This window comes from Sorex fumeus, unplaced genomic scaffold (assembly GCF_029834395.1).
Source record: "Sorex fumeus unplaced genomic scaffold, SorFum_2.1 ptg000036l, whole genome shotgun sequence".
In the NCBI taxonomy this organism is placed as follows: domain Eukaryota; kingdom Metazoa; phylum Chordata; class Mammalia; order Eulipotyphla; family Soricidae; genus Sorex; species Sorex fumeus.
The window spans coordinates 15,462,298-15,489,653 of NW_026606093.1; the positions used below are offsets into that span (position 1 = coordinate 15,462,298).

At 41.3% G+C, this 27,356-nt stretch overlaps 2 protein-coding genes and 1 pseudogene across 4 annotated transcripts; 1 reads left to right on the plus strand and 2 right to left on the minus strand.

The window, feature by feature from the left end:
* Nucleotides 1–714: 714 nt before the first annotated feature.
* LOC130027215 (protein SCO1 homolog, mitochondrial) lies at nucleotides 715–19,283 on the minus strand. Its single transcript, XM_056117885.1, has 6 exons — nucleotides 19,089–19,283; nucleotides 17,700–17,790; nucleotides 14,805–15,002; nucleotides 12,769–12,861; nucleotides 8,988–9,103; nucleotides 715–1,569 (listed from the first exon to the last, which is right to left on the minus strand). The coding sequence occupies exons 1-6, from the start codon at nucleotides 19,278–19,280 to the stop codon at nucleotides 1,435–1,437; spliced, it is 825 nt and encodes a 274-aa protein (XP_055973860.1). The 5' UTR covers nucleotides 19,281–19,283; the 3' UTR covers nucleotides 715–1,434.
* On the minus strand, nucleotides 3,768–6,183 carry LOC130027090 (UAP56-interacting factor-like; annotated as a pseudogene).
* A 178-nt stretch (nucleotides 19,284–19,461) lies between the features above and the next one.
* On the plus strand, nucleotides 19,462–27,276 carry ADPRM (ADP-ribose/CDP-alcohol diphosphatase, manganese dependent). Of its 3 annotated transcripts, none has more exons than XM_056117881.1 (4): nucleotides 19,462–19,470; nucleotides 24,020–24,629; nucleotides 25,416–25,532; nucleotides 26,672–27,276. In XM_056117881.1, exons 2-4 carry the CDS (start codon nucleotides 24,029–24,031, stop codon nucleotides 26,989–26,991), a joined length of 1,038 nt encoding a protein of 345 aa, XP_055973856.1. In that variant the 5' UTR covers nucleotides 19,462–19,470; nucleotides 24,020–24,028; the 3' UTR covers nucleotides 26,992–27,276. The 3 variants fall into 3 exon arrangements, with proteins under 3 accessions (XP_055973856.1, XP_055973859.1, XP_055973858.1); XM_056117884.1 differs by lacking the exon at nucleotides 19,462–19,470 and adding an exon at nucleotides 19,497–19,558; XM_056117883.1 differs by lacking the exon at nucleotides 19,462–19,470 and adding an exon at nucleotides 19,613–19,685 and having other exon boundaries at nucleotides 24,018–24,629.
* The last annotated feature ends 80 nt before the right edge of the window (nucleotides 27,277–27,356 follow it).

The window sequence follows — 27,356 nt, forward strand, 5'->3', positions numbered from 1 at the left end:
CATGTACTTTTCCAAGTCTTGCTCACTAAAAACTAAAACAAGTGTCAAGATTCATTTCCATCACTGAATGGATGGGAATAAATTAGTTCCTCCTTTTTTCTTCATTTTTGGGCCACACCCAGTGATGCTCCTGGCTTGTTCCTGGGCTTGAAACCATATGGAGCATTGGGGATCAAACCCAGATGGCCACTTGGAAGGCAAGCACACTACTTGCTCCAGCATCTGTTTCTTCAGCGGCACTTTTTAACTGACACACCAAGATCTTGGGTCAAAATTTCCCTCACCTAGATCAAAAGCTTTTTTCTCTACAAGTTTCTTAAAGTTCTTATCTAAAGGCCCTCAGAGTCTGCTGAGGCAACTGGAATACATGGAATACATGAACACAACTCTGCATTCAACCCAATTCTAAAGAATTCAGCTGTACAACTTTAAAATGGCATTTTAATAGTGGGTCTAGACTTAGAGTCTGCAAGTCTCTGTCCCTAAGCTGTGAGCTACTATCAATATGCTTGATACCCAAGTGAAAGGTCAAACTTACCAAGCTGTAAAGATGAATACACCTTTATTTCACAAACTGCACAATCCCACACAGGCAAAAGTACTCTATCACTCTCACAATTCGTTCCAATATTTCCATTCAGAATCATATTGAAAACCTTGCAGATCATTTGATTAAAAAAATCATACAAAATGTTCCAAGAGAAATTGATGTAGTTGCTTTTAACAATAGATTTCCTCTTTATTATTTTTTCAATAGACTTATTGACAAAAGAGCACATAGGTAGGCCACACTTAAGATTTCAAATATACAGACTAATTTTTAGCCCTAACTGATAAGTCTTAATTAACTGATCAGCCACCAAGAACTCCAAAAGGAAAATGAGGGCATTGTGGAAATTATACTTTAAAAAAAATTAATTTACTTTAGGCACTGTGGTTGACAATACTATTAATGGTACAATTTCATGCACAGCTTCCTTACAACCTCCAATGGAGTACCCACTACCCACCATGACTGTCCCTTCCCAGAATTTCAGTTCCACAATTTGTGTGAGCAAGGTAAGACACCAGAGACAACAATGCTGATCAGAGAACCTTGTTTACTGGGAAAATTCAAATGCAACAGGGCGTGCCTCTCCAAATGAGTGAATCTCCTCTAAGATTCACTCCTTCAGGTTTCACAGTAATTTGGCCCTCCTTTCAAGTAAGCTGTCTGGGAGGAAGACTTTCAGTTTCAAACATTACAGTTCAAAGACTCTACTGTGGTTACCTCAAGGTCATGTCCTATGCAAAATATATAGACGTTCTCATGGTATGAAGATAGTGTGTATATGCATATATATATATAAATATATATTTATGCTGACTCCAATGGGAGACAAAACATCTTTCCTCTATTGCAAGAGAAAACTGTATCCAGCCATGCTACTTCGGCTAGCTCTTTTTCCTATGTTGTCTCATGTGTGCAGCAATTGAGCCAGCTATTTCTGCATTCTTCTTGTTCTGGCCAAAATAATCTAGAAATTCACCGTCTGGTCCAATTAAGTACATTATTATTGTATGATCCACCTGCAGACAAAAAGATTACCAAAGTTAGTCACTTATTTTTCTGAATAAATGCTACAGTCAACTAAGAGAAATTCATGTGAGTACAAATCCACTGGACAAATTATGTAAAATCTCCTCCTATGCTCCTAAAATTTAAACTGTTGCTTGAAACATTAGTTAGAACTTTAAATTCTTAGTTTAATGCTTTGCATACCAGTTCACACACCTGTTAGGAAAGAATCTACTTTCGTACTAAAGAGATAATACAGCAGTTGAGGCATTTGGAATGCACATGTGACACTTGCTCAATCCCAAACGACAGTTCCCAGAGCCTGGCCAGGTGTGGCTCAAGCAGTGCCCCCTACTATCCACTTTTAATAAGTAGTTGCTGCTAAGCTGAATGTAACAGGTATGGCTAATGGAACAGTATTCAGGTTTTCCATTACTCTTTAAATTTGTTTTTGTTTTTTGGGCCACAATTGAAATGCTTGAGAACTAAACCTGGGACTCCAGATGCAAAGAATGGCTCTAGCCCTTTGACTTATCTACCTGGTTACACGTTTTGCAAACCCCCCCTGAAAACTACTGCCAAAATTTTTTTTAGGAATGAAAGTTTAATAAACCAAAGATACTTTATTGTTTGATGCACTTAATATTGTTGAAATTTGGGGCAACTTTTAAGATTTTCCACAAAATGACATTTAATAGCAACTCTGTATAATATTTAACATAACAAAAATGTGAAAAAAATCTAAGTATTTTATTTTCACAATGCAGTAAGCTCAAACTCTTGTTATTCCTTTGCTTCAAAATAGCTACCAGTTGGACACAGGTGAGTGGCATTGCCATATATCCAAAACATGTAACAAAATTGTAAACGTAAGATCTAAGCTACAACCACTGAAAACACTGTACTGTGCCTATCAAAGCAAGAGGCGGGGAGAGGGTGGGAATTGGGGTGGGGATGGAATATGGGAACACTGGTAGAGGGGAAGTTAACACTGGTGGACGGACTGACTGTCAGAGGGAAGTTGACACTGGTGGATGGATTGGGGCTAAGGTACTATAAGCCTAAGACTCAATTATCATTGAACTTTGTAAATCATAGTTCTTTAATTAAAAAATAAAATAAATAAAATAGGCTACCAGTAAATTTAAACTAGTCCAAAATTTATTATTCATGGATCAAATGTAAACATTTCTATCTGCTAATGTATTAGCTTATGGAGTCAAACTAGAATTTTCAAATTATGTTGACTGGCTTCCAGTAATCCTTTATCAACAGTTTTAATGGCAAAAGACCAGATATTAAGGATTAGATTTAACCACTTCAGAAATCCAAACAGCATACCTGTGACCAGGTATTTTAAAATTTTCACCTCCATTTCACCATCTTCAACCTGCTACATTCTCTCATACATTCTTTTATTAAATACACCATTATATTTTTACATGCTGGAGAACACTCTCCAAAGTCCGATCACAAATAACTTTATAAAAATGCAGTTCCAGTCCTCAATCCTAACATTTTAGAACAAGTCTAATGCCCAGAGTGAAATTTTTTGTTAAAATTTCAGCACAAAGATTTACAACTCTAGAGGAATAACATATCTGAAAAAGAACCAAGTTCCAGATATTCACATTAAGTCTTAACACCCAGACTGTAACGCAAATAATTTTTTTCTACAATGAAGAAAAATCAACAGCTCTTGTTACATCAACACCATAGCACTGTAGTAGCACTGTCCTCCCGTTGTTCATCGATTTACTGGAGTGGGCCCAGTAACGTCTCCATTGTGAGACTTGTTCTTACTGTGTTTGGCATATCGAACACATCATGGGTAGCTTGCCAGGCTCACCCACACATCAACACCGTAACAGCATCGAAGGGACCTACTCATATACTGAAGACTAAGACTTACCATGGTAAAATATAAAAAATGGGCAAAGGCAATGAAACTTTAAATACCACTGTCATAAAAATAATAATTTTCTATCTCTGTCTTCTCTCTGCTACGTGAGGATCCAAAGAAGTCATAGATTTCTGTCTGGACCAACCATGAAATCTTTACGAACAGCTAAGTATCAAATTCCCTGTTATTTTTCCAGGGAATCTGTAACAAGAATAACAGTTGTTTAGGTTTGTCATTTTTTCCAAGTAGTTTCTTGAATTTGTGATAAATTCTTCAAATAATTAACTTTTAAAATTGAGTCATTACTCAAAAGTCCCTCTGTTCTTTTAGGATCCCAAATCATTCAGTCAATCACCCCTGTCTTTTCTCCAACAATATTTGCCAAACTGTAGGGATCACCTCTAGGAACTTTCTTTATATAAGATTTCTCCTGTTTCATCAAGAGTGAGGGTACTGCAGTACAAGTTAGTAGAGGTTTCTGATGTAGGAGGGACCACACTGCTCTTGTGTTGCCAACAGATTCAGCTTGTGGTTTATCTATTCCTCAGTTTGTGGTAGCTGTGCAAGTGCCATTGATGAATTCTCTTTGCTACTATAGCATTTGGCAGATCAGGCTTCATCTGAAAAGAAAAGTTGGCTGATGGGTGTTTTTCTGATGACTTAATTTATTTCCGCTCCCGATAAAATTGGCTGGAATTTATTTTTTTTCCTGTTTAGCTGATTAAGTCTTTTGAGAATTGCAACTAGTTTCTTTTGCACTTCGCTTTGTCCCAGAAGGCTTGCTTCCCTTTTTAAAACTGGAAAATATTCTATATCCTTGTCATTCAGAGGTAGTCAATTGACAGGACAAATTCCTTTCCAAATTCCAGTTGCTTTCCTAGCTGCAAGGCCAATGATATCTCTGTAAGGGGGTCTTTTTCCAGACATAACTCTTTTTTGGTTCATACTATTCTTACCAAAGCCAGCATTCTGTTGGATTTTCCAGGGGACTCCCATTCTGAATTGCCTGGAACCACTTTGCTGCAATCTCCTATTTAGTCTTGAAAAGTTGTTTCCTTTCTTCCGTTTGATTTAATTTGATAATGTCATCCAGAGACATAACAAATTTATCAAAGTTCTCATTTATCTGGACTTAGGCAGAGACAACAGGGTCCCAGGTGCTCCATTAACTGGGCACCCAAACTGGTTTATGGGTAGAGAACTTACTGCAGCTAAGAGTTGCCAGGGAAAGCCAGAATTCCTAAGTTTTAAAATGTATAAATTATGGCTTAATATTTAATTCTAACTAAATATCCAACAAAATATTTCTCTCTTCTAGGAAATTTTTGTACACTATTCAAAACAACCCCATCTGAAGCAACTCATCTGAGGCTAGGAAGTCATCTTAAATCCATTTTCCTGACAAAGTTCTTAAAATGCCTTAATTCTAATTTAAATGTATATAAGTCAACATTTAAAGATTTTTTTGGTTACATCTTTCAGTAAAATCCAATTTTAACTGTGCAAAAGACTTGGCACTTGAGTCCTAGGAATTTACTGCATTATTTGATTGCTGTTTGAGAAGCTAAAAATAAAAACAGGAATGTGCACACATATTTTGAAATGGAAACAGCCAACAAATATACCTGAATAGCTACTACCTTTCTGTTGTGGGGGACAATCCCACCAGTGCTGGAAGTCAGGTAATGTGGTTAAAGAATGAATCTAGAACTTCACACGTGAAGATTAGGTGCTCTACTATTTTAGTGACATTTCTATTGGTTTTTCTTTTTTTAAAATATACAAACTATCATTAAAAAAATAAGCAAATGGAAAGAGTCATTTGTCTATTCACATGATAAAAGAATGTATGAATGTATAGAGATCACACAGCTGGTAATTTCCTATGTCTTGGAATACTTTAGTGCAGGGATCTTTTTCTCCACACATTTGATATATATGTCCTAATTGTGTCTCAAGTTTGCTCTTCAAGCTTTACTCTAGTTTCTTCCTACTCCTTCTCTCTCTCTCTCTCTCTGTCTCTCTCTCTCTCTCTCTCTCTCTTGCTCTCTCTCTCTCTCGCTCTCCCCCCCTTTATAATAATGGAATTTCAGTGTGCTGGATCAAAGTGCTCATAACATTGCTTACTTTCTATCAAATAATTTAAAATATCTGTAAAATGTAGTAGTTCTAAAAGTATATTTCCTCTTTTCCAAATATTTTTACAGTATATTTCAAACTTACCATGGACAAATAAAAAATGGCACCAAAGTATACAATATGTATTTCTTTTATTATGAGGGAAAACAAGCACATTTTTCTTTAGGTTTGAATTTGTATTTTAAAAAATATATTGTAAAAGTACATATGCAATGTCATATGTACATAAACAATGTCACAACTTGCACGTTTAGTTTTCAATGGAATTCCAAATATTTGACATGTCTGGCTCATATATATCTGAAGGCTATTAGCATTGTAAGTGAAGCTTATCTTTGTTGTTTCAGATTAAGAAAACCTCATTCACTACATCTCAGCCTTTAATGCACTTCAACATTCCCTTCAGGCCCTTATATCTTTATTTTTTTAATTTTATTGATTTACCGTGAGATACAGTTATAAGCTTTCATGTTTGAGTTACAATCACACAATGATCAAACACCGATTGCTCCATCAGTGCACATTCACCACCACCAATATCCCCAGTACAGGCTCACCGTTCCCACCCTCCCACTGCCTCCATGGCAGACAATATTCCCCATACTCTCTACTTTTGGGAACTATGGTTTGCAATGCAGATACTGAGAGGTTATCATGTTTGGTCCTTTATCTACTTTCAGCACACATCTCCCATCCTGATCTGATATCTTAATAAAAGTCTCTCACTTATCTGTGACCTCACGGGAAAGAATACTAATCAAACACCTTGGAAGATGGAGTATGTCTCCCCCTACTGGTTGATAATGCAATAAACCCAGAGGTATAGCAATAAATGCAGCTGCTTATCAAAGGATCAACTTTTCATTTATCTATTTTTGTCACATAAGAGGTGTCAAAGAGGTCCAGGGTTCAAAAATTCTTGGTCAATCTGGTGTATGATTCCACACAGGGGCCTATAGATGCATTGCTGCTTGAATCCCCGTAATATCAGGGATCACCTAGGGCACTGTTAGAGGCCTCTGGGGCTGTGAGGGCTGCACACAGCAAAGCTAAGACAATGTGGTGTTGGATTCTGGACTCAGATCAAGAATGTCCCAGGCTTGGGGCTGGAGTGATAGCATAGTGGGTAGGGCGTTTGCCTTGCACGCAGCCGACCCAGGCTCGATTCCCAGCATCCCATGTGGTCCCCCAAGCAACGCCAGGAGAGACTCCTGAGTGCATGATCCAGGAAAAACCTGTGTGCATTGCCAGGTGTGACCCAAAAAGAAAAATAATAATAATAATCACGGTCACGGTCCTCCCGTTGTCCCATTGTTCATCGATTTGCTTGAGCGGGCCCAGTAACGTCTCCATCGTGAGACTTGTTGTTACTGTGTTTGACATATCCAATACGTCACGGGTAGCTTGCCAGGCTCTGCCGTGCAGGCAAGATACTCTCGGTAGCTTGCTGGGCTCTCCGAGAGGGGAGGAGGAATCAAACTCGGGTCGGTCATATTGGCTGCGTGAAAGGCAAACGCCCTACCACTGTGCTATCACTCCAGCCCCAATAATAATAATAATAATAATAATAATAATAATAATAATAATAATAATAATGTCCCAGGCAAATGTACAATGGTGTTTGAATACTGTATGACTGAAATCCAATCATGAGCAGCTTTGGTTTATCTCACAGGGATTCAATAAAAGTTGAATGTTTTAAAAAAAAAAATAAAACAAAAGAATGTCCCAGGCATGGACCCTAAGGGCTATTCTATCTCCTGGTCCGTCAAAAATATTCCTAAGACAGGAGATCAGTAGCACTGTCCTCCCATTGTTCATCGATTTGCTCGAGCAGGCCCAGTAACGTCTCCATTGTGAGACTTGCTGTTACTGTGTTTGGCATATAGAATACATCACGGGTAGCTTGCCAGGCTTTGCTGTGCGGGCGAAATACTCTCGGTAGCTTGCTGAGCTCTCTGAGAGGGGCGGAGGAATTGAAATCGGGTTGGCCGTGCCGGCCGTGCGCAAGGCAAACACCCTACCACTGTGCTATCACTCCAGCCCAACAGATAAGTATTTCTCATAAAGATGTCTAGGATGTGTACTAGAAGAACACATACATGGTGCAAAACATACAGGTGATAAAGAAGTAAGTCTTGGGCTGAAGCAATAGTACAACTGGGCACTTGCTTTTCACATGATGAACTGGTACCACATATGAACCCCCCCCACCCCCCCCCCCCCTGCCTGCCAGGAGTGATCCTGAGTGCACAACCAGGAGTAAATCCTGACCACCACCGGGTGTGGCTGAAAAAAAAAAAGTAAACCTGGGCTGGAGCGATAGCACAGCGGTAGGGCGTTTGCCTTACAAGCGGCCAACATGGCCGACCTGAGTTCGATTCCTCCACCCCTCTCAGAGAGCCCGGCAAGCTACCGAGAGTATCTTGCCCACACGGCAGAGCCTGGCAAGCTCCCCGTGACGTATTCGATACGACAAACACAGTAACAACAAAGTCTCCAATGGAGACGTTACTGGGCCCGCTCGATCAACGGGAGGGCCTTTTTACCTTTACCTTTAAACCTTATAGGAAAAACTACCTTCTTATAGCTTTCTTCATTTTTCTTGCTTAGAACTCTTACTCAACTCCAAAATGTATTTTCCCATGGCCTAATACTGCTTCTCAAAAGGAGCTATTTCTTGTACTTCTTCACTGGAGATATAATAAATGTTTTTTAATTAATATAAGCTTTACCTGTAAATGACAGGTAAAGCTTATATTAATTAAAAAACATTTATTATATACATTACTCCGCCTTTAACCTAGAGTATAAAAATTCAGTCTACTGAATTAATTACTTGATACTGCCCTGTAATTCTGTTGTTTCTGTTTGGCTTGGGACCTTACCTGGCTGTGCTCAGGGGTTACTCCCAGATCTGCCCTTGAGTGTTCCCTCTAGCACTGCACAGGGGACAACATAGTGCTGGGGATCAAACCCAGGCCTCCGTCGTGCAAAGCAGCTCCCTGTGGCATATTCAATATGCCAAAAAACAGTAACAAGTCTCACAATGGAGACGTTACTGGTGCCTGCGTGAGCAAATCAATGAACGGGAGGACAGTGCTACTATGAAAAAATCAAATAAGAAACTCAATTTTAAGAACATCAAATACAAATTAAACAAGTATCCTTAAAATTTTTATTTCCACTACCATTTCAAATATCCTAATTGCCTTATTTTTGAGGGAAGGTGTTGGGCCCACACCTGGCAGTGCACAACGCTTATTCCTGGTTCTGACCTCAGATCACTCCTGGTATTGCTTGCGGGACCACATGTGTACCAGGGATTGAATTGTGGTCGGCTAAGTGTAAGAGATAAGAAATAAAAATCTGAGAGCATTTACTTACTATGTAGTCCTCATCTTCATCCTTGGGCCCAGGGCTATAATAAACTCTATATGCTCTGGCGACCTGATCTATCTCTCCTTTGGTCCCAGTCAGGCCAACCAGTTTGGGAGAAAACTCTGAAATAAAAAAAATAAAAAATTTGAAAATGAAAAAAGGGGGAGCAAATCAAATACACCACAAACCCATTCTTACCTTTAAAAGCATCATCATCAAGCAGCTCTATTTAATGTTTTTGGACTTTCTTGTGATTTGAAGGGAATGAAATTCCTACAGAACTAATAAAATTCTCCTTTATTAAAAACAAATTAATCTGTAAAAAAAAAAATTCCAGTTTACCCAGTCACCTGTTCTTAAAAACTGTACCGTCTAGCTATTGTGAATAGTGCTGAAATGAACATAGGAATGCAAATGTCTTTTAGGAATAGTTTTTGAACCCTCAGGCAGATGCCAAGAAGTGGAATCTCGGGGTCGTATGGAAACTTAATTCTTAGTTTTTTGACTGTCATATTGATTTTCAGAGGTTAAACCAGCTGACATTCCCACCAGCAGTGAATAAAGGTTCCTTTCTCCCCATATTTCTAAAGACACTGGTTGTGTCTGTTCTTTGTTCTGCATGACAGTCCATGTGAGGTAGCATCTTGTTTGGATTTGCATTTCCCTGATGGTAAGTGATGGAAGCATTTTTTCCATATCATTTATTGTGTCTCTTCATTTCATCTCTAAGTTTTCGATAAATTGTTGATGATTTACAAGTGCCCAGAGGCCCAAAAACACACAACAGAAATGCCATCTGCACTTCCATGTCTGATGCAGCACAATTTACAATAACCAGAATTTGGAAACAACTCATGTGACCAAGAACAGACAACCGGTTAAAGAAACTATGGTACACCTACGCAATGGAATACTACACAGCTGTTAGGAAAGATGAAGTTATGAAATCCACTTATAAATGGATGGACATGGGGCAGGAGTGATAGTACAGCCTTGCACACAGCCAACCTGGGTTTGATCCCCGGCATCCCATATGGTCTCCCGAACAGTGCCAGGAGTGATTCCTGAGTGCAAAGCCAGGAGTAACCCCAGAACATTGTCAGGTGTGATCCAAAAAAAAAAAGAAATATGGTACACCAATCACTGCCAGGAGTGATTCCTGAGCACAGATCCAGAAGTCTATGGGATATTGCCTACAAATGCAGGCATTAGGATATGATCAGTATACTGAGTAAAGCAAGCTTAAGCCAAGGTCTCTAGAGCTTCAAAAGTGTGGTGAAGCAAGAAACATCCCACAAGGAAAGTCCACGCTTAGAAAAATTTACAGGCATCTCAACACAGAAAGCCTGGAAGGGATAATCCTACCAAGAAGAGTAGAACATTCCCCTAATCTCAAAATTACTGTTTTGCGTATACATTAATTACTATGGTCAGATCACGACTACACGTAATAGTGTTGATCATACATCCCCCATTCCCAGAGCTATGTTGACATTTTACCCTTGTTCTATGTACTAACTCATACCGAACTTGTGTGTTTGACAGGGATGAGGGGGCTCTAGACACTAATAAAAAAGGCGAGACAGCCTTTTGTTCTGGGCTGTCAAAGCTAGCTACTTGGACAAACCACTACATCTCTCACTCTGCAGCTAACCTGGCTGAACACAGTCAAAGTTACAGGCCCTGAGCAGCAATGACTGTCGTTCAAATACCAAAAAATTAATAAAGAATACACACCATATAATCTTTCAAACACAAGCATCTAGAAAATGCAAATGACTGCACAGTCAGAAATCAGTGACTGTCTGGGAATAAGAGACCACTAAAGTGAGGCAGGAGGGTACAAAAGTGATAGTTGCATTACTTTTATATTGTGGTAGTGGTTTCGCAGGTGCAAAATGTCAAGAAGTAACAAATTGCAAACTGTAAATTTTACATTTTACTGTATATCTAATATATAATACATTTGTAAATACGAAAATGTCCCACATAAATACATTTTAAAAATCATTTCAAAGGGGGCCAGAGAGTCAGTACACCTGACTGAGCACTGGTCTTGCATGTGTCTGAGCTGGGTTCAATCCCTAGCACCCCTATATGAATCACATAGCTCCGCCAGGAGGGATACCTGAGCGCAGAGCTGGAAATAAACCCTGAGCACCACTAACTGTGGTCCAAAACCAAGGAAGGGAAGACAAACCCTCCAAGTATTGCAAGATATGAATTAAAATTTGCAAAAATAATCTATTCATTGCTTTTTTCCGATCAATGTCTTAGTCATTGAATTTTATGTTTTTGTTTCTGGCCACACCTGGTGACACTTTGGACTTACTGCCAAGTCTGTGCTCAGGGAACCAGGTGTCAAGGACAGAATCCAGGCCTCTGCAAATAAGACTGCTCAGCCCTCTGAGTTATCTGTTTGGTTCTCAAATCATTGTTTTCTATTTTGGGGCCACACCTGGCTGTGCCTCAATCCTGGCAGGCTCAGTATTTCAGTAATACTTAATTCAATCATTGATTTCTTTTTTTGCTTATTATAAATGAAAATGATGGAGGACACAGTGTTCCTTTTGTTATACGGGGTATGTGGCTTGAACCTGGGTCAGTTGCTTATAAGGCAAGTGACTTACCTGCTATACTATCTCTCCAGCCCCTCAAACCTTTTTTTTTTGTGGCATTTTTACTGTTTGTTTGTTTATTTATTTATTTATTTTTTTTATTAGTGAAACACCATGAGGCACAGTTGTAGACTTACAAATTTTTGAGGTTGGGTTTCAGATTTCTAAGACACAAATATAACACAAAACCTGTATGATCAGATTTTTACTTTCATCACATCTTTCAGGAGGAAAAACCTGAATCCAAAGAAACTAAGCAACTGGTCCAAACTCTTAAGAACTTAACTCTCACTCAATTTAGCATTTACCCTAACCTACCATAATTTAGTATTTTAAAAACCTTGTAATGACTTTTAACTTGTTAAGATGTTTGAATTGAAATTTTTTTTTTTTAACTTATTGGATCACATCAGCATTGCACAGAGTTTACTCCTGGCTCTGCACTCAGGAATTACTTCTGGCGGTGCTCGTGGGACACTATGGGATGCTGGGAATTGAACCTGGGTTGGCCGTGTACAAGGCAAACGCACTACCCACTGTGCTATTTCTCCAGTCCAGTTTGAATAGAAATTCGTATGCTGATAGTTATAAAAATGTTTCTATCATTAATGTTTTGGATTTTGAAATACATGCCATGAGTTGTTCTACAACGTAATACTCCCAAAATGTGTTTGTCAAAGGGCTGGTATAGACCTGGAAGAAGCAAAGAGTTCCATAGTTGCATTAAACTGATGTCAAGTTCAGTAATTCCTGTTACACATTTAAAAGAGCACTGCAGGGCTGGAGCAATAGCACAGCGGGTAGGGCACTTGCCTTGCACGCGGCCAACACGGGTTCGATTCCCAGCATCCCATATGATCCCCTGAGCACTGTCAGGGGTAATTCCTGAGTGCAGAGCCAGGAGTAACCCCTGTGCATCGCCAGGTGTGACCCCCCAAAAAAAATATAACAAAAGAGCACTGCACCTGGAACTGAAAAATCGTTGTTTTTAACCTACTGTTGAGCTACATTACTGGTCCAGAAACATTTTTTCAATTCTCTGTACAAAATACCTTTTGTCCTCCCTAGTTCACAAGGCACTATAAGGTTCAACTATAATTGGATCCCTCACAAAAATTATTAAAACATACATATAAAAATAAACATAAGCTATGATTAGTAAAACATACCTTTCACATAATTTGCAATGGCTTCTTTTGTATCCCTCTCTGGATCAATAGTGATGAAAAGTGGAGTTAAATTTGGCAGAGTAGGAATACTATCTGAAAGGAAGTTCTCAGTTAGTAATCACATCTAAAGAGAAAGAGAGCTTCCCGTCCCTCTAAGACCACGAGTTGACCCCCATGAGCGGCTCTCTGGCACGGCCATGGACCAGAGGCACATGGACCTAATATGGAACCCCGCAGCTTTTGGCAGCTATGTGAATGGACTATGCATTAAGCTACAGTGCCACACTGCCCCCCACATGCACCCCCCCCCCCAGGCAAAGGGTGTGTGTCTCTTCTGCCTCCCCCCCCCCCCGCGCAGCACAGTGGCCACAGCCTCAGAGCCTACTGTACAGCCAGGTACGAGCAGGTAGTGATGGGCAACTGCAGCTTCATGAGATGGGGATGGAACCAGCACATCTTTCCCACCCTGCCGAGATCACGAGCCCCCCCCCCCCCCCCACAACTCACACACACACACACAAGCAGCTCTCCAGCATGGCCATGGACCCAGAGACAACTATGTGGCTTTTGGCAGAAATCCCTCCAGACTTAATTAGTAAAATATCAGAAATCCAAAATCGTGCAGCCACTACTGCGGCCACACAACATCATAAACTCTTTATAACCAGCAACAGAAAACAAATTATTTCATGATGCCTTTTCAGCAGGTCTGATCGTTGGGGAAAATTCCAAATAACAGTGCTGCATCTTTTGTCGAAATAATGAATGTAATCAAAGTAGAGAGAGAGTGTTAAGTGGAAATCATCTGCCTCACAGGCAGGGGGAAGGGTGGGATGGAGGGTATACTGGGATTCTTGGTGGTGGAAAACATGCACTGGTGAATGGATGGGTGTTTGATCATTGACACAATTCACTTCATATGACAACCTCTAGTTCCATCCAAGTTGTAGCACATAGCAAGATTTCATCTTTTCGTATAAAAGGTTGAGACTTTATGCCTGAGACTTTAACTTGAAAGCTTTGTAACTGTTCTCACGCTAATTCAATAAATTTACAAAAAAAAAAAGAGAAAGGCAAAGAAAACCAGCAATTATGAATATAGATGTTTATGCTAAATTGTCAAGGAAACAAAGTGACATCTGACACTGATGTCAGGTGATGGGGAAGGGGTAGCACAGCCTCCAGAAAGAGTAGATTTCTTGGTCTCTAGCCTAACAAGTGTCTATACCATACAAGGCATACATTGTCACCTGGCCCACGTCATATTACCTCTTAATCAACTCATGTTTACAGTCCTCACCCTGCCACACCTCGGAGAAGGGCAAAGTATTCCTTCTCACTGCACCAATAAATACTGACGACTGTGTTCCATATCACACCATAGACCTTCCAGTCTAACCATCACAGTCACCAGAGAATGGGGAAGGGCAATGTCATAATGTAAGGTTACAATAAAGGGACCAATGATCAGTTAATGGAAACCCAGAATACAATTACCCTTTTAGCACTCTAACATGGATCATGAAGAGCTTTGGTGGGAAAACAGTAAGAATCAAAGCAATAAACCAATCTATAGCTGATCTGAAAAATAATTCAATGCCCCCAAACCCTCCACTCTCATTTTTGTGACCTCTAGTCCTTTTTCCTTTTCTTCCCCTCTCCACACTACTTAGTTGTGTTTTGCAATCGAAGGTCAGAGAATTGTTCTCATTAGTTAATTATCTGTTGCCTTATTCTCTTTCTCTATATAGTGATATTAGCCAGTATTCTTTCTCTCTGACACAATTCACTTCATATGACAACCTCTAGTTCCATCCAAGTTGTAGCAGATAGCAAGATTTCACCTTTTCTTATCTAAGGTTGAGACTTAATGTTATCACAAATCAAATTTTGAAATAATCTGATATTCAAATTATTTTCAAAATAATTCTGAAGTCAAATAATTATAATACTTCATTTAACAACAATACAAGAATATAAAAATAAAATACAGCAACATTAAGAATGTTAAACATACACTTTCATGGTTTTCATACCTATTTCATCCACAACTTGAATCATTTTTTCTAGTTCTTCTGGGCAAACATCAGGGCAATGAGTGAAACCAAAATATATCAATACCCATTGTCCCAGGTAATCTTTATCAGTTTTAGGTTCTCCAAGATGAGTTGTGAGGGAAAATGGGCCGCCAAGTAAAGGTTTTCCAATGCTTCTCTGCCTCTGCTTTTCCAACCCTTAAAAAGACAAAACAGACACACATACACACACGCAAGGTAAGTCAATCTAACCAGACATATCTGCGATCTGCATGATATAAGGTCAATAATGTATTTTGAAGGCACAAAGTATAGAAGAAATCACCAGTTTTTAAGATGCTCACAAAACTTTGAAGAAAAGCATAGAGCAATAAAATAAAACTAAATGATGTGGTATGAAGAAAGAACTTCACAAAAATAGTAGTAAAAATAGTTGTTTTATTTAGGATCGTTTCTGTCCAAACAATAGCTGTGATTATGGAGAGACTGAGGACAAAACAGAGTAGCGTCTGAGCTTAGCTGGGTGACCTGTTTTGAGAAGCTAAGCCACCATATGCTAAAAAAATTCCACTGGGAGACGAAAGTCTTAGTTACAAACAGCAGAAAATCAGGTAAGTACATTCAAAGTAAAGAGCTTACAAATGAAAATAAAAATGATAGCATGAAAAATAAACCCTGTAGTACTGGAAAGAAAATTTAAGTAACAGTATAAATGCATGGCTTTAATGTATATCCAGAAACATATTACACACATCTACTTCCATTTCGATTATCTGTATCTATGAACAAACAAACCCCAATAGCAATGAGTCTATTTATAGATTGACTTTTAAATAACATCTTCCAAGTAAAACAAATTAGGGCTTGGGGACCTGTCTGGAGGAGTAATAAAGGGGTTAGGGTACTTGACTTGCATGTGGTAACCCAGTTTAGATGCCTGCTTTCACCCCATACCTGAGTACAAAACTGGGAACAGCCTCTGAGCACCACTGTATGTGACCCCCAAATGTCCCCTGCCTGCCCCAAAAGAAGGGATAAATGGTAATATTAGGGCTTGGGTAGAAATGACCTCAAAACACTTCCCAGAAATAAGAAATAACTCAAGAGGTCAGAATGCTAGTACAGCGGGTAAGGTTTTTGCCTGCGGCCAACCTGGGTTGAATTCCAAGCATCCCATACGGTTCCCTGAGCAATGCCAGGAATAATTTCTGAGTGCAAAGCCAAGAGTAACCCCTGAGCATCACCAGATGTGACCCCATAAAGAAAAAAAAAAACCTCAAAAGAATACATCAAAAGTAAACAAGTACCATTAAAAGGTTTCTACTGATCAATCTGGGGCAATGTGAGCATCCAAATTCACTGAAAATAAAGGAAGTCATGAATTCATTCTGGCATAGTTTGATGAAAAATATCTACATAACAGTAATAAGTAATAGTTATACTACGTAAAGATGCATCGCAAAATACACATTATGTTTTGGTGGGGAAGTCTGATCCACAACACCTTAATCAAAAACTAAAATGAATGGCACAAGAGAAACTGGAATCATGTCACATCTGTCTCTATCCAATGAGAACATGGCATCATTTTTGTGACATTCCAGCTGAAAATAAAATAACCTGAATTGTAAGAAAACATCAGACAAATGCAAACTTGATAGGTACTTTACAAAATATTCCTTATAATGTTCAAAAATGTTACCCAAAGGCTGATAAAGTTATAGGTTGAAGAAAACTAAAGAATATGCTAAAAAGGGTTCTGAACTCCATCTCTTTGCTATAAATGAAAACAAAATGAAAAAAGTCAATGTAGTCTAAAGGTAGCAATATATAAGTATCAATTTTCTCATTTTAACTATTTTAATTATGTTGGAGAATGTTCTTGTTTATAGAAAATAAAGTATTGGGAGACATGGAAGGTAAATTTCCAAATTAATGCCAAATTAATGTCAAGAGAACGTTGCATATTCTATAACTGTCTTTGCCACTGCTTTCCCAGTTTTGGTTTTCTTCGTGAAGCTAAAAGATCTAAATTGCTTAGTGGAATATGAAAATTTTATCGATAGACACTCCAGGCCATTGAACACAAATTATGTACATACCAATAGATTATACTGAATCAGTTCTATAGGCCATGAATTCTCATTCTTAGAGTTAAACACCCATTACAAATGACATCAAGAGATAAAAGTTTGAAACATATTTTTGCAAAACTCTGTTGAGAACTTTTAAATCAAATCCTGCAGTCCTGAAATACTCGCTAACGTATTTTTTATGAATAAGGAATTAGCACTTTAAGAAGTGCTAATCTAGTTGTTCCAGATCCTGCCAGGCTCTCACCGCTTCTGAACGGTCAGTGGCCTTTCCCTCTACTGACTCAGTATTAAGCACTAGAAATTCCCCCAAATTCCAAAGGTCTTTGGATGTTAAAATACCCTGAACTTCCCTCCAGCTTAGCAGAACCTGACGTAATACAGAAATTATACATTTCTCTGTATAATTTCCTGCAGTGACTGAACCCATCTTAGCCATGTTTGTACCCTCAAACTTTGTAATGCCCTCATACAAATCTGTCTGTGATGTCTTTTAGTATTGTTGAACAGTGATACCTAGATTGAATTCTGAACTAGAGACGTCATTAATGGAAAAGTAAATGAAACCCAAATAAAGCTTATAGTTAGTGGCACTGTACCAATTTTAACCATGCTGAAAAATGAACCATGGGTCATACAAGTGGTTACAATTAGAAGAACCTAAGAGAAAGGTATAAATAAACTATGCCATCTCTACAACTCTATTAAATACATATTTATTTCAAGATATAAAGTTAAAAAAAAAAAAGCTAGTACATAGCCAGGAAGGATGTTACTCAAGAGGTGAAGTGTATCTACTTACTCTCGGTTTTTTCTTTCTTGAGGTACTTCATTCCAGCCAATACGGCTCCTCCAACAGCAAATGTAATCGCTAAAGATTTCCAAGAAACTGGCTACTGGTGCAGAAAAGTGAAAATAAAAAAAAAAAAAGAAAACATTTAACCACGTTTATTTTATTACAGTACTTTTGAACATAAAGACAAGCCTTGATCTTATTACATGTATAAAATGCTGTGAAGCATTATCATCTTTTAAGAGGTGAAAATTCTGGGCTGTGGCTCCTGCCCCAAGTCCCCAGACCTTCTCCTGGGCTGCTCTTTACTGTCTTCTAGCACTGTCCCTGGGTGGCCTGAATATGCCCAGCACAGGACGGCCCTCATGAGCACCAAGTCCTGAGTTCTCCGGCCGTTGTACTGAGCCGCTGACCCCGTTTCTGTGGATGCTGTGGCATCTGTAGCTCCTGGCACGAACCGACTAACAAAGGCACTTATTTCCAGGAGAAAGTTCCCATTTCTTTTTCATGCAATAAGGGGACTCAAAGCTCAAGCAGCAAGCTACTAACAGGCACCTCTAACCCCAAATGCCGATTTAAACCCTATGCTGATATTAATCCTGATCTGTCCTCCCCTTGTTCATCGATTTGCTCCAGCGGGCCCAGTGACAGCTCCATGGTGAGACTCGCTGTTACTGTATTTGGCACATCGAATACCCCACGGGGAGCTTAACGGGGCTTTGCCCTGTTGGCGAGATACTCTCAGTAGCTTGCGGGGGTCTCCGAGAGGGGCTGGGCCGGAGGAATTGAACCGGACTTGGTGACCTTATGTTGGCCGGGCGGTGGCAAGGCAAACGCCCTACTGCTGCATGGTGATTAACCTAAATCTTCCAAGAAGAAAATCAAAATGAAAGAGACGTCTAAATGCAAAGTCCCTGCACTTCGTGGCATTTCGTGGTCGTTGAATTCTCCAAGTTCCGAGTCACGGCATCTATCACACTCTGCATCGCCTCACTAGCACCCCCGAGGTGCTGCTCCTCTCCGTCACCAGGGTAACGGGAGGCATCGCCCACTCGGCACTCCGGCTCCTCCTACCTCGGCTTGGAAACAGTCGCACAGAAACCAAAGGGAAAAGCAGACCCGAACGGGGAAGCCAAGAGGTGGGTCCAGCGAGTGCCACGCGACTCCGGCCACCACACGGCACCCCGAGGGAGCGGGACCTTTGCACCGGGTACACTCGCCAGCCGCGCCCTGTGGGAGCAGGACCCTTTCATTGGGCTGCCTTTAGGGAGCGGGACCCTCTCACCGCGCCCACCCTCCAGCCGCGCCCTGAGCGAGCGGGGCCCCACCATGGGGCGGCCCTGAGGGAGTGCGACACTCTCACGGGGGCGGCCGGGAACCCAAACGCGGGTGACTCACCCCGGGCTTGGAGGGTCCCCTGGGCCGCCCCGGCGGCGGCGAGTCTGTGGCTAGCGAGCGGCTGCAGGGCCGGGGCGCCCACGCCGCCCTTTCTCGCCCCGCGAGCCAGGCCCTGGCGGAGGCCTGCCTGGGGCCCCACCGCCCGAGATGGCAGGACAGGAGACAGAGCCGCGCGATGCACGGAGACGGCATGGCACCATAGGACAGCGGAAGCCGGTCCACCAGGGCCAGCCCGCGACTTCCGGCGCCGCTTCCGCGCTTTCCGGAAATCCGGGGGACTCTCTAGCCACTCGGCTCGCTGGTGACGCCGCAGCCTTAATCCGGGGGACTCTCTAGCCACTAGGCTTGTTGGTGACTCCGTCGTAGCTCCGGAGCTGGCGCGGCAGCTCTATCCGCTCGGCACGCCGGTGGCGCCACTGCGGCTCCGGAGCCGGCGCGGTAGAGGGAATCTCTATCTCTTTGGCTCGCCGGTAAGCTCGGCCGTCCTCTCTAGCCGCTCGGCTCGCTGGTGGGGCGTCCTTGGCTGGGAAGCTGGCGGGGTAGAGGGCTTCTCTAGCCGCTCGGCTCGCTGGCTGCGCCGTGTCCGGAGCGGGCGCGGTAGGTACCCGTTGGGTGGAACACGGACGCGCCGGACCGGAGCGCGGCGCTCACGGGCGGCGGGGAGCGGGCGGGCCTCCGTGTGCGACTGGCCCGGGACTGGCCGCAACAGCCTTGGCCCCGCCACTTCCGAGCCGGCCCTGCAGGCCCTGGGGTGACTCTCGGCCTCGGGGAGCCGCGACCCGGTCACGGGTCGGGAGGGCCAGCGCCGACCCGTGAGGCGCCCGGGCCTCCCGGACTGTCCCCGCCGGCCTCCCCCGAGCGGCCAGGGCGCTGGCCACGGGCTCCCGAGACTGTCCCCGGCCCGTCTGGCCCCCCGCGCTTCCCCTCTCCCCAGCAGGTTCCCAGGACAGAGAAGCGTTTCCTCCTCCGATCCTTCCTCTCTGAGCTCTAGCTCAGAAGCTCCCTGCCGAGAGTCTGTGTCGTTTCTCTCCTGCTGGACCTGAACAGGGTTCTGGACGTTTTCTCCCGCGCTCAGAGGACCAGCCACGACTGCTTCTCATAGCCAATTAGTAGTATGATGAAATCTTTCAAGGAAAAAAATCTGAAATGGAATTTTTCCCCTCCTGTCTTAATGGGAGTTAACATCATTAAGAAATGAGCGTTTTGTTGCTGTTGTTGTTGATGTTGTTGTTGGTTGTGTGTGGAGTCACATAAAACCACCCACAAAGCCAGTCGTCCTGGAACATGACATTTCCTGCAAGTTACTCACTGGACTTTTGGGGACTTTTCCTACCCAACTTGCGTTTTTTACCGCTATTGATAGCACCGATCATAATGATTCCAAACAACAGGCATCATTTTTGTTTTCTTTAAAAGAAACCTTTCTTGCCACTCATTTTGAAGAACAGTTCCAAGTGACCTTGTGTCCCAGATTGCAGTCGCCAGTCCTCCCTCCCCTCCAGCTTGGCTCTTTGGGAAACAACCAAGAGTGCTCAGGGCTTTGTCTCAGCTCTGCTCAGGGTTCACACCTGGCTCTAGCTGGAACTGGTGTGTGTGAAGGCAAGGGCCTTAACCTTTGTACTATCAAAGTTCTTTTTAAAAAAGGCTGAAATAAGAAGCAATGTGTTGTTTGGAACTAAAGAATTGCAATACAGGATACACAGTTTCAGGAAGAAATAAAATATTGTCTGAAGAAATAATCACTTGATCACTTGATACCCTGTTACTCATCGATTTACTTGAGTGGGTGCCAGTAACGTCTCCATTCATCCCGGTTGCGTGCTAGCGTAGCCCAATGGTATCTGTTCGTTCTAGGAACATGCAGAGCCTCAAACTGATCATTTAGGGTCTTGAGGAAGAAGTCTGACCATCTTATAGGTGGGCGTCCACGTGATCTTTTGATGTCCCGTGGAATCCAATCAGTAATGGCTCTAGTCCAGCAGTTGTCTGTAAACCTCATTACGTGTCCAGCCCATCTGATTTTTGATGTCTTGGCAAATGAGACAGCGTCCCTGATTCTTGAGCGTTGACGAAGATCAGAACTCCGGATTCTATCTCTCATTTGAGTGAATCGTGATATTCCAAGCATAGTTCTTTCGATTCCTCTTTGAGAGACCCGAATAGCATTCTCATCCTGTTTTCGTAGGGTCCAGGTCTCTGAGGCATATGTTAATGCAGGAAGAATAGTGGAATCAAAGAGATGTGCTCATAGCTGAAGGTTCTTTGTCCTTTTAGTTATTTTTTCAATGCTCTCGAAGGCATTCCAAGCCGCTCTCTTCCTCCTGCGCAACTCAGGTGCCAGGTCATTCATCATGTTGATTTCTCGACCTAGGTATATATAACTGTTGCATTTGGAGATGGTGGTTCCGTTGAGAATCAAGACTGTTTCTCATGACATTGTCTTTGTGAGATTCAGTTGTAATCCGACCTTTCCACACTCATGGTCGAAGTCGGTTAGCATTTATTTGTGCCCCTTGGCTGATGTTTGGTGTTATACTCCCTCACCCAAGGCGACCCCAAGACCCGGGGGAGTGACCTGCCCAATGGGATGCGAGGCGGGACCTCTGCAGCACTGGACCAGTTCCGGTGATTCTTGAGAGTTGTACTCTTAAGCGTCCCCCAGTCAGCGACTCGGAGCTTGAGAATACCCAGACTACATTTCCTAAAAAGAGCAGCAGGGTGCGAATACCCTATAGACTTGTGAATACCCAAAAGACCGGTTCTGAGCCGGGGTTATTAAAGGTAATCCAGGAGTTCTGAGCTGGGTTTCCGAGGTGCAATCGGGGAGTTCCGATTCGTAATCCAGGTTTACAGATTAGACACAGGCAACCCTCAGACATGTATGCCACCACTTTTTTGTTTTGTTTTGGGGCCATACTCGGGGGTACTCAAGGCTTACTCTTGGCTCTGCTCTCAGGAATCACTCATTGGAGATGCTCAGGGGACTATATGGGATGCAGAGGATTGAACCTAGGCCGGCTGCATGTGAGCAAGAGCCCTACCCACTGTACTATCGCTTCGGCCCCTGTATGAAACCACTCTTAGCTCCCCAAATTTACCAGTGGTGGTTGTGATTGTGGCAGGCGTCAGTCTCCAGACGGAAGACGGCTCCAGTGAGCCCGGGAAACCAGGGGAAGAGCATTTGGGAGTTCTAGGAAACACCGCAACAGATGCCTCCCCAACTCCCTCCTCTGAAGAAATAATAGTTTAAAAAAATTTTATATTGAATATCCATGAGATAGACCATTACAAAGCTGTTCATGATTGGGTTCAAGCTGTTCATGATTGGGTTTCAGGCACACAATGATCTAATACCCATCTCTCCACCAGTGGACATTTCCTACCACCAATGTCCCATTTCCCCTCCCAACACCCCATCCCCCACCCCCAGCTGCCTTCTATGGGAGGCTCTTTCTTTCTTGCTCTCTCTCCTTTCCCTTTTGTGCATTATGGTTTGCAATATAGGTGCTAAGCGGTCATGATGTTTGTTCAGGGCATTCGGTATTTTTATCAGGAGTGTAAGGCTAGAGTAGCAGCCAGATTTTGTTCACCCATCCCTTTCTTAAAACATTTCTGAGGAGGCTTTGCGCATTTGTCTATTTCAGTAGTTTCCCTTAACTGAGCTCCTAAGTAATGACCACATGTTTTGCTTCTCACTTTTTCTCCCTTTGACAAGAGTGTGAAAGAATTATTCTTTCAATTCTTTCCAGTCTCCCTTCATCATAGATACTGGAGGGCTTCCAATCTTAATTTCCACAGTGTTTTCAGTACCATGTTGTTGCCAGTTTTCAGAAGTTATGCATCCCTTCTTTCTTTTGTCAAATACACTAACACAGGGACTGGGGAATAGTACAGTGGTTAGGGCTTATGGCTCGTAAGCACCTGACTCAGGTTGAGTCTTAGTACTACATAGTCCCCCAAGCAACACAACATACAGCCCTGGAGATCCCTAAGCACCACACCCAAGACCCCACCTTCCAGCCCCACCACAGCAGGGCTCAAGCAGCATTGCATTCTCTCAGGAGGCATGGGTTCGATCCCTTTTAACACCTGGTCCCTGCAAGCACTGGTAGGAGCAGCTCCCAAGCACCGAGCTGGGAGTAGCCCATGAGCACCATTGATACAGCCCCTAAACAAAATAAATCACTGATACGGGGCCAGAGAGATAGTACAGTGGGTAGGGTTCAGTTTCACAGCTGGGTATGGCCCTAAAACAAAACAAAAAACTCACTAATGCCTAAGATGGTTTTCATAAAATGCTGGCTGTCTGCTTTTTTGTATGTGACGTTATGTAGAAAATTTATTTTATTTTAATTTTGCTTTTTTTGGTCACACCTTGCGATGCTTAGGGGTTACTCCTGGCTCTGCACTCAGGAATTACTCCTGGTGGTGCTCAGGGGACCATATAGGATGCTTTGCGACATGGGATATACATACACACAAAGTACCATGATTTACAATACAGTTAATGATAGAGTTTCATGTATACGATCAGTATTCTAATATTACACCCTCAACCAGTGTCCAGTTCCTCCAACATTAGTATCAAAAGTTTCATAGAATTGTTTTCATATTATAAAGAAGGTGCAAATGTATAAGTGTATATTTAAGCTAATGAATGTTTCTTTAAAATTAAAAACTATCGGAATTTGATGTTACTAGATTCTGACTACTAATAGAGAGTAATTTGAAAATTGGTAGGAATTACTTATTTTACAGATGAGAATCTGAAAAATACTGAAGATTTGGTAAAATCCACATACCCAAAAGCCCTTGTACTCTTTTTTATATCATGCTACCTTTTGAATTGTTCTAATATTAACTTTACTGTTTTCTTCAGTCCATTTAGAAAATTAAGAAATTTACAACTTGTTTCTCTTTTTTCACTAGAGTTGAAAATTATGGATGATAAGCTCAATCCTGGAACCCAAAATGAGAGTTCAGAACTTCTCTTCTCCTTTGGAGTCATAGCAGATATTCAATATGCTGATTTAGAAGATGGCTATAATTTCTACAGAAACAGACGGAGATACTACAGACAGAGTCTTCTTCACTTACAGAATGCTATTGACGACTGGAATAAAGAAAGCAGCGCACCATGTTGTGTACTTCAGCTTGGCGACATCATTGATGGATATAATGCACAGTTTAATGCATCAGAAAGCTCATTAGAACTCGTTCTGAACACGTTCCAAATGCTGAAAGTCCCTGTCCACCACACATGGGGAAATCATGAATTCTACAACTTTAGCAGAGACTATTTAACAAACTCTAAACTTAACACGAAGTTCCTGGAAGACCACATTGCACATCATCCTGAGACTGTGCCCTCAGAAAATTATTATGCTTATCATTTTGTACCGTTCCCAAAATTCCGGTTCATTTTACTTGATGGTTATGACTTGAGTGTTCTGGGTGTGGAGCCGTCTTCTCCAAGGTATCAGCAATGTCTGAAGATATTGAAGGAGCACAATCCAAATACAGAATTGAATAGTCCTCAAGGTGAATTATTTCTTTGAGCTGAGAATCTAGTATATTATCTTTAAATTCTCCAGCTACTTTTTATTCAGCAGGAAGAGGAACTATAAGTTAAAAATGATATCGTTGCTGTTATTCAGGGTCAGGATTTTTTATAAGCCTCGTGGCAAGTGGATTGACTACTGTTGGTTCGAGAGTTATTTAACAGCAGAATATCTGTTCTGGCCCATGGACTTTTTCTAGTTAGCAACTCAGAAGGTGTAAGCAGTACTGGCATTATCACATTTTTTATTGGTGGAGTGGAGGGACCAAAAGAGGTATGTACTCAGAACAGATAATAAGTGAAATAGAAACAATTATTTTCATAGTAATAATGATGATTTAGATGGTCAGAGATAACCAGAGATTTCTCCACAGAAGAAAACTTGTAAGCTGTGTGACCAGAGTCATCCTTGGGAAGGAGCAGAGGGTGGAGTATTTGAAAAATAGAGGAAAAAGCAAATGCAAAATGCCTAATGAAATAAAACTTAAGACATTACTAAAGAATGCAGAAAAGGACAAGTAGAGTAGAAATGAGTCTACTATGTATTTTTCAGTGTAGTCGGAAGCTAATGAAATAAGCAGAGCAATGTCAAATTGAGTGATAAGGTGAGAGTTGCATATTGCTTCTAATTTTTAGAGTAAATTTAAAAAAAAATTAATTTTAACTTGCTTAAGTCTTCCTACAGTGTTCCCATGTTGGCTAAATTTGAATGCCTTAGTGAAGGAAAATATGACATTTAACGGTTCTAACTTGTCAATTCATTTTAGGACTTACTGAGCCCCAGTTTGTCCAGTTCAATGGTGGATTCAGCCAAGAGCAGCTTACGTGGTTGAATGAAGTTCTTACGTTCTCTGACACAAATCAAGAAAAGGTAGTCATTGTCAGTAAGTATTGGAGTGATTTGACTACACACTGGCCACTAGCTCTTGTGATTTGTTTTTAGCCCACACCCACCTGTGCTCAGCACTTATTTCTGTTTCTGTGCTCAGTGATCACTCTTGACAGGGTCCAGGAAACTGTATGTCGCTATGTGGTGCTAGAGACAGAACCCAAGTTGACCATGGGCAAGGCAAGGACCTTACCACTGAATTATCTCTCTGATCCATATACTGACTTTTTAAAAAAATGGATAAAGTTATAGTTTAAAGCATTCTAACAATGTACTATGATATACTCTTTCTATAAAATACTTTACTTGAAAATTTATATTGAAAAGCTACCTGTATACACTTAAGGTTAATATGTAAGGTTTTGTAGGGAAAGAACTGTAAAATAAACTTTTTGCCAAATATTAGAGTCTGTAGAAATTCTACTCAAATGAATTCAATTTATATAATAATAATTAGTTTAGAAACTCATTTCAGGCCCTGTACCAAACCTTAAGATTAGGAGACCTATCTGTCAGTCATGGCCACCAAACAGCATAGATGAGAATGCAAAGCTGGTGTAACAGAGACAAGGCTAGAGATTCAGCTGGCAGTAAGCACTTCAGTACTGTAACTGTGCCTGCTTTGTAAGTTCATTGAAATAAGGTTTTTATTGTGTCATTTTTGAGATATGTATTACCATCATAGATTGTAGAAATCTGCAGGTGCTTAAAATAAACTTAGATGTGGATATGTACATATGCACACATATAGCAAGAACTGAATTTGGATTTGCGATGTGGCTGGTGTCCTAGGGATCAGATTGATACAGCATAATATAAAAGAAGACTAGACTTGGGATTATACAAGAGGGGATGCCATTTTGGGATAGCTTATTTTTGCATTTAGCTATGTGGCCAGAAAAAAAGTTGAATGGAATATTACAGTTTTTAACAATTGACTTGGTTGTAGATTACCTTGGTCGTATTTGTGGATGATTCTTTCTGGTCCATTTAGATAATAAAGTTGCAATATACACTCCCCACCCCACCCACCCCACCCACCCCACCCACCCCAAATACTAGTTTATAGCCATTTATTTTGGTGAGAGATCATTTTCTTACTTGGCTTCTAACACTTATTTTTTTCTTTACTAGGCCACATTCCCATTTACCCAGAGGCCTCTGATACTGTGTGCCTGGCCTGGAATTACAGAGACGCCCTAGCAGTGATCTGGTCTCACACATCTGTGGTGTGTGTTTTTGCGGGCCATACTCATGATGGTGGCTACTCTGTGGATCGTTTTGGTGTGCACCATGTCGACCTAGAAGGGGTTATTGAAACAGCTCCAGACAGCCAGGCTTTTGGTACAGTTTATGTTTATCCTGACAAAATGATATTAAAAGGGAAAGGCAGGGTTCCGGACAGAATTATGAATTATAAGACGGAAAATGGTTCCAATTTCATTGTTAACTAATCTTTTTTGTATAGCAAAATGTATTTTTGGTCACTGTGAATTAGCTCGTAAAATAATCTGAAATGACATTTTTGATAACATATCCAGTGCAGAATATTAGAAGCAAAATGACTGAAAGTGGCATGAATAAATCAGCAAGGAAAGGGGACTGTGAGATGGGACAGAGACCAGAGTCTTCAAAATTAAAAATTTTCCTTACTTGAAAGATTTTAACTTTTTACAAGGAGAATGTATTTATGTATTAACTATGTAATTTAATATTCTTAATAAAATGAAATAAAATTAGAAAACTGTGTAAATGAGTTTTGTGGGCATTTTTTTTGCTGAGTCACGGTCCACGGTCACGGGTCTCCTGTTGTTCGATT

Coding starts and splice junctions, on each gene's coding strand:
- LOC130027215 (XM_056117885.1), bottom strand. CDS start 19,280: ATGCCGTCTCCGTGCATCGCGCGGCTCTGTCTCCTGTCCTGCCATCTC. Junction 9,104..12,768: donor CATTGCAAATTATGTGAAAG/GTATGTTTTACT, acceptor TTTTTATTTCAG/AGTTTTCTCCCAAACTGGTT. Junction 1,570..8,987: donor ATGAAGATGAGGACTACATA/GTAAGTAAATGC, acceptor TTTTGTCTGCAG/GTGGATCATACAATAATAAT.
- ADPRM (XM_056117881.1), top strand. CDS start 24,029: ATGGATGATAAGCTCAATCCTGGAACCCAAAATGAGAGTTCAGAACTT. Junction 24,630..25,415: donor AGAATTGAATAGTCCTCAAG/GTGAATTATTTC, acceptor AATTCATTTTAG/GACTTACTGAGCCCCAGTTT. Junction 25,533..26,671: donor AGAAAAGGTAGTCATTGTCA/GTAAGTATTGGA, acceptor TTTCTTTACTAG/GCCACATTCCCATTTACCCA.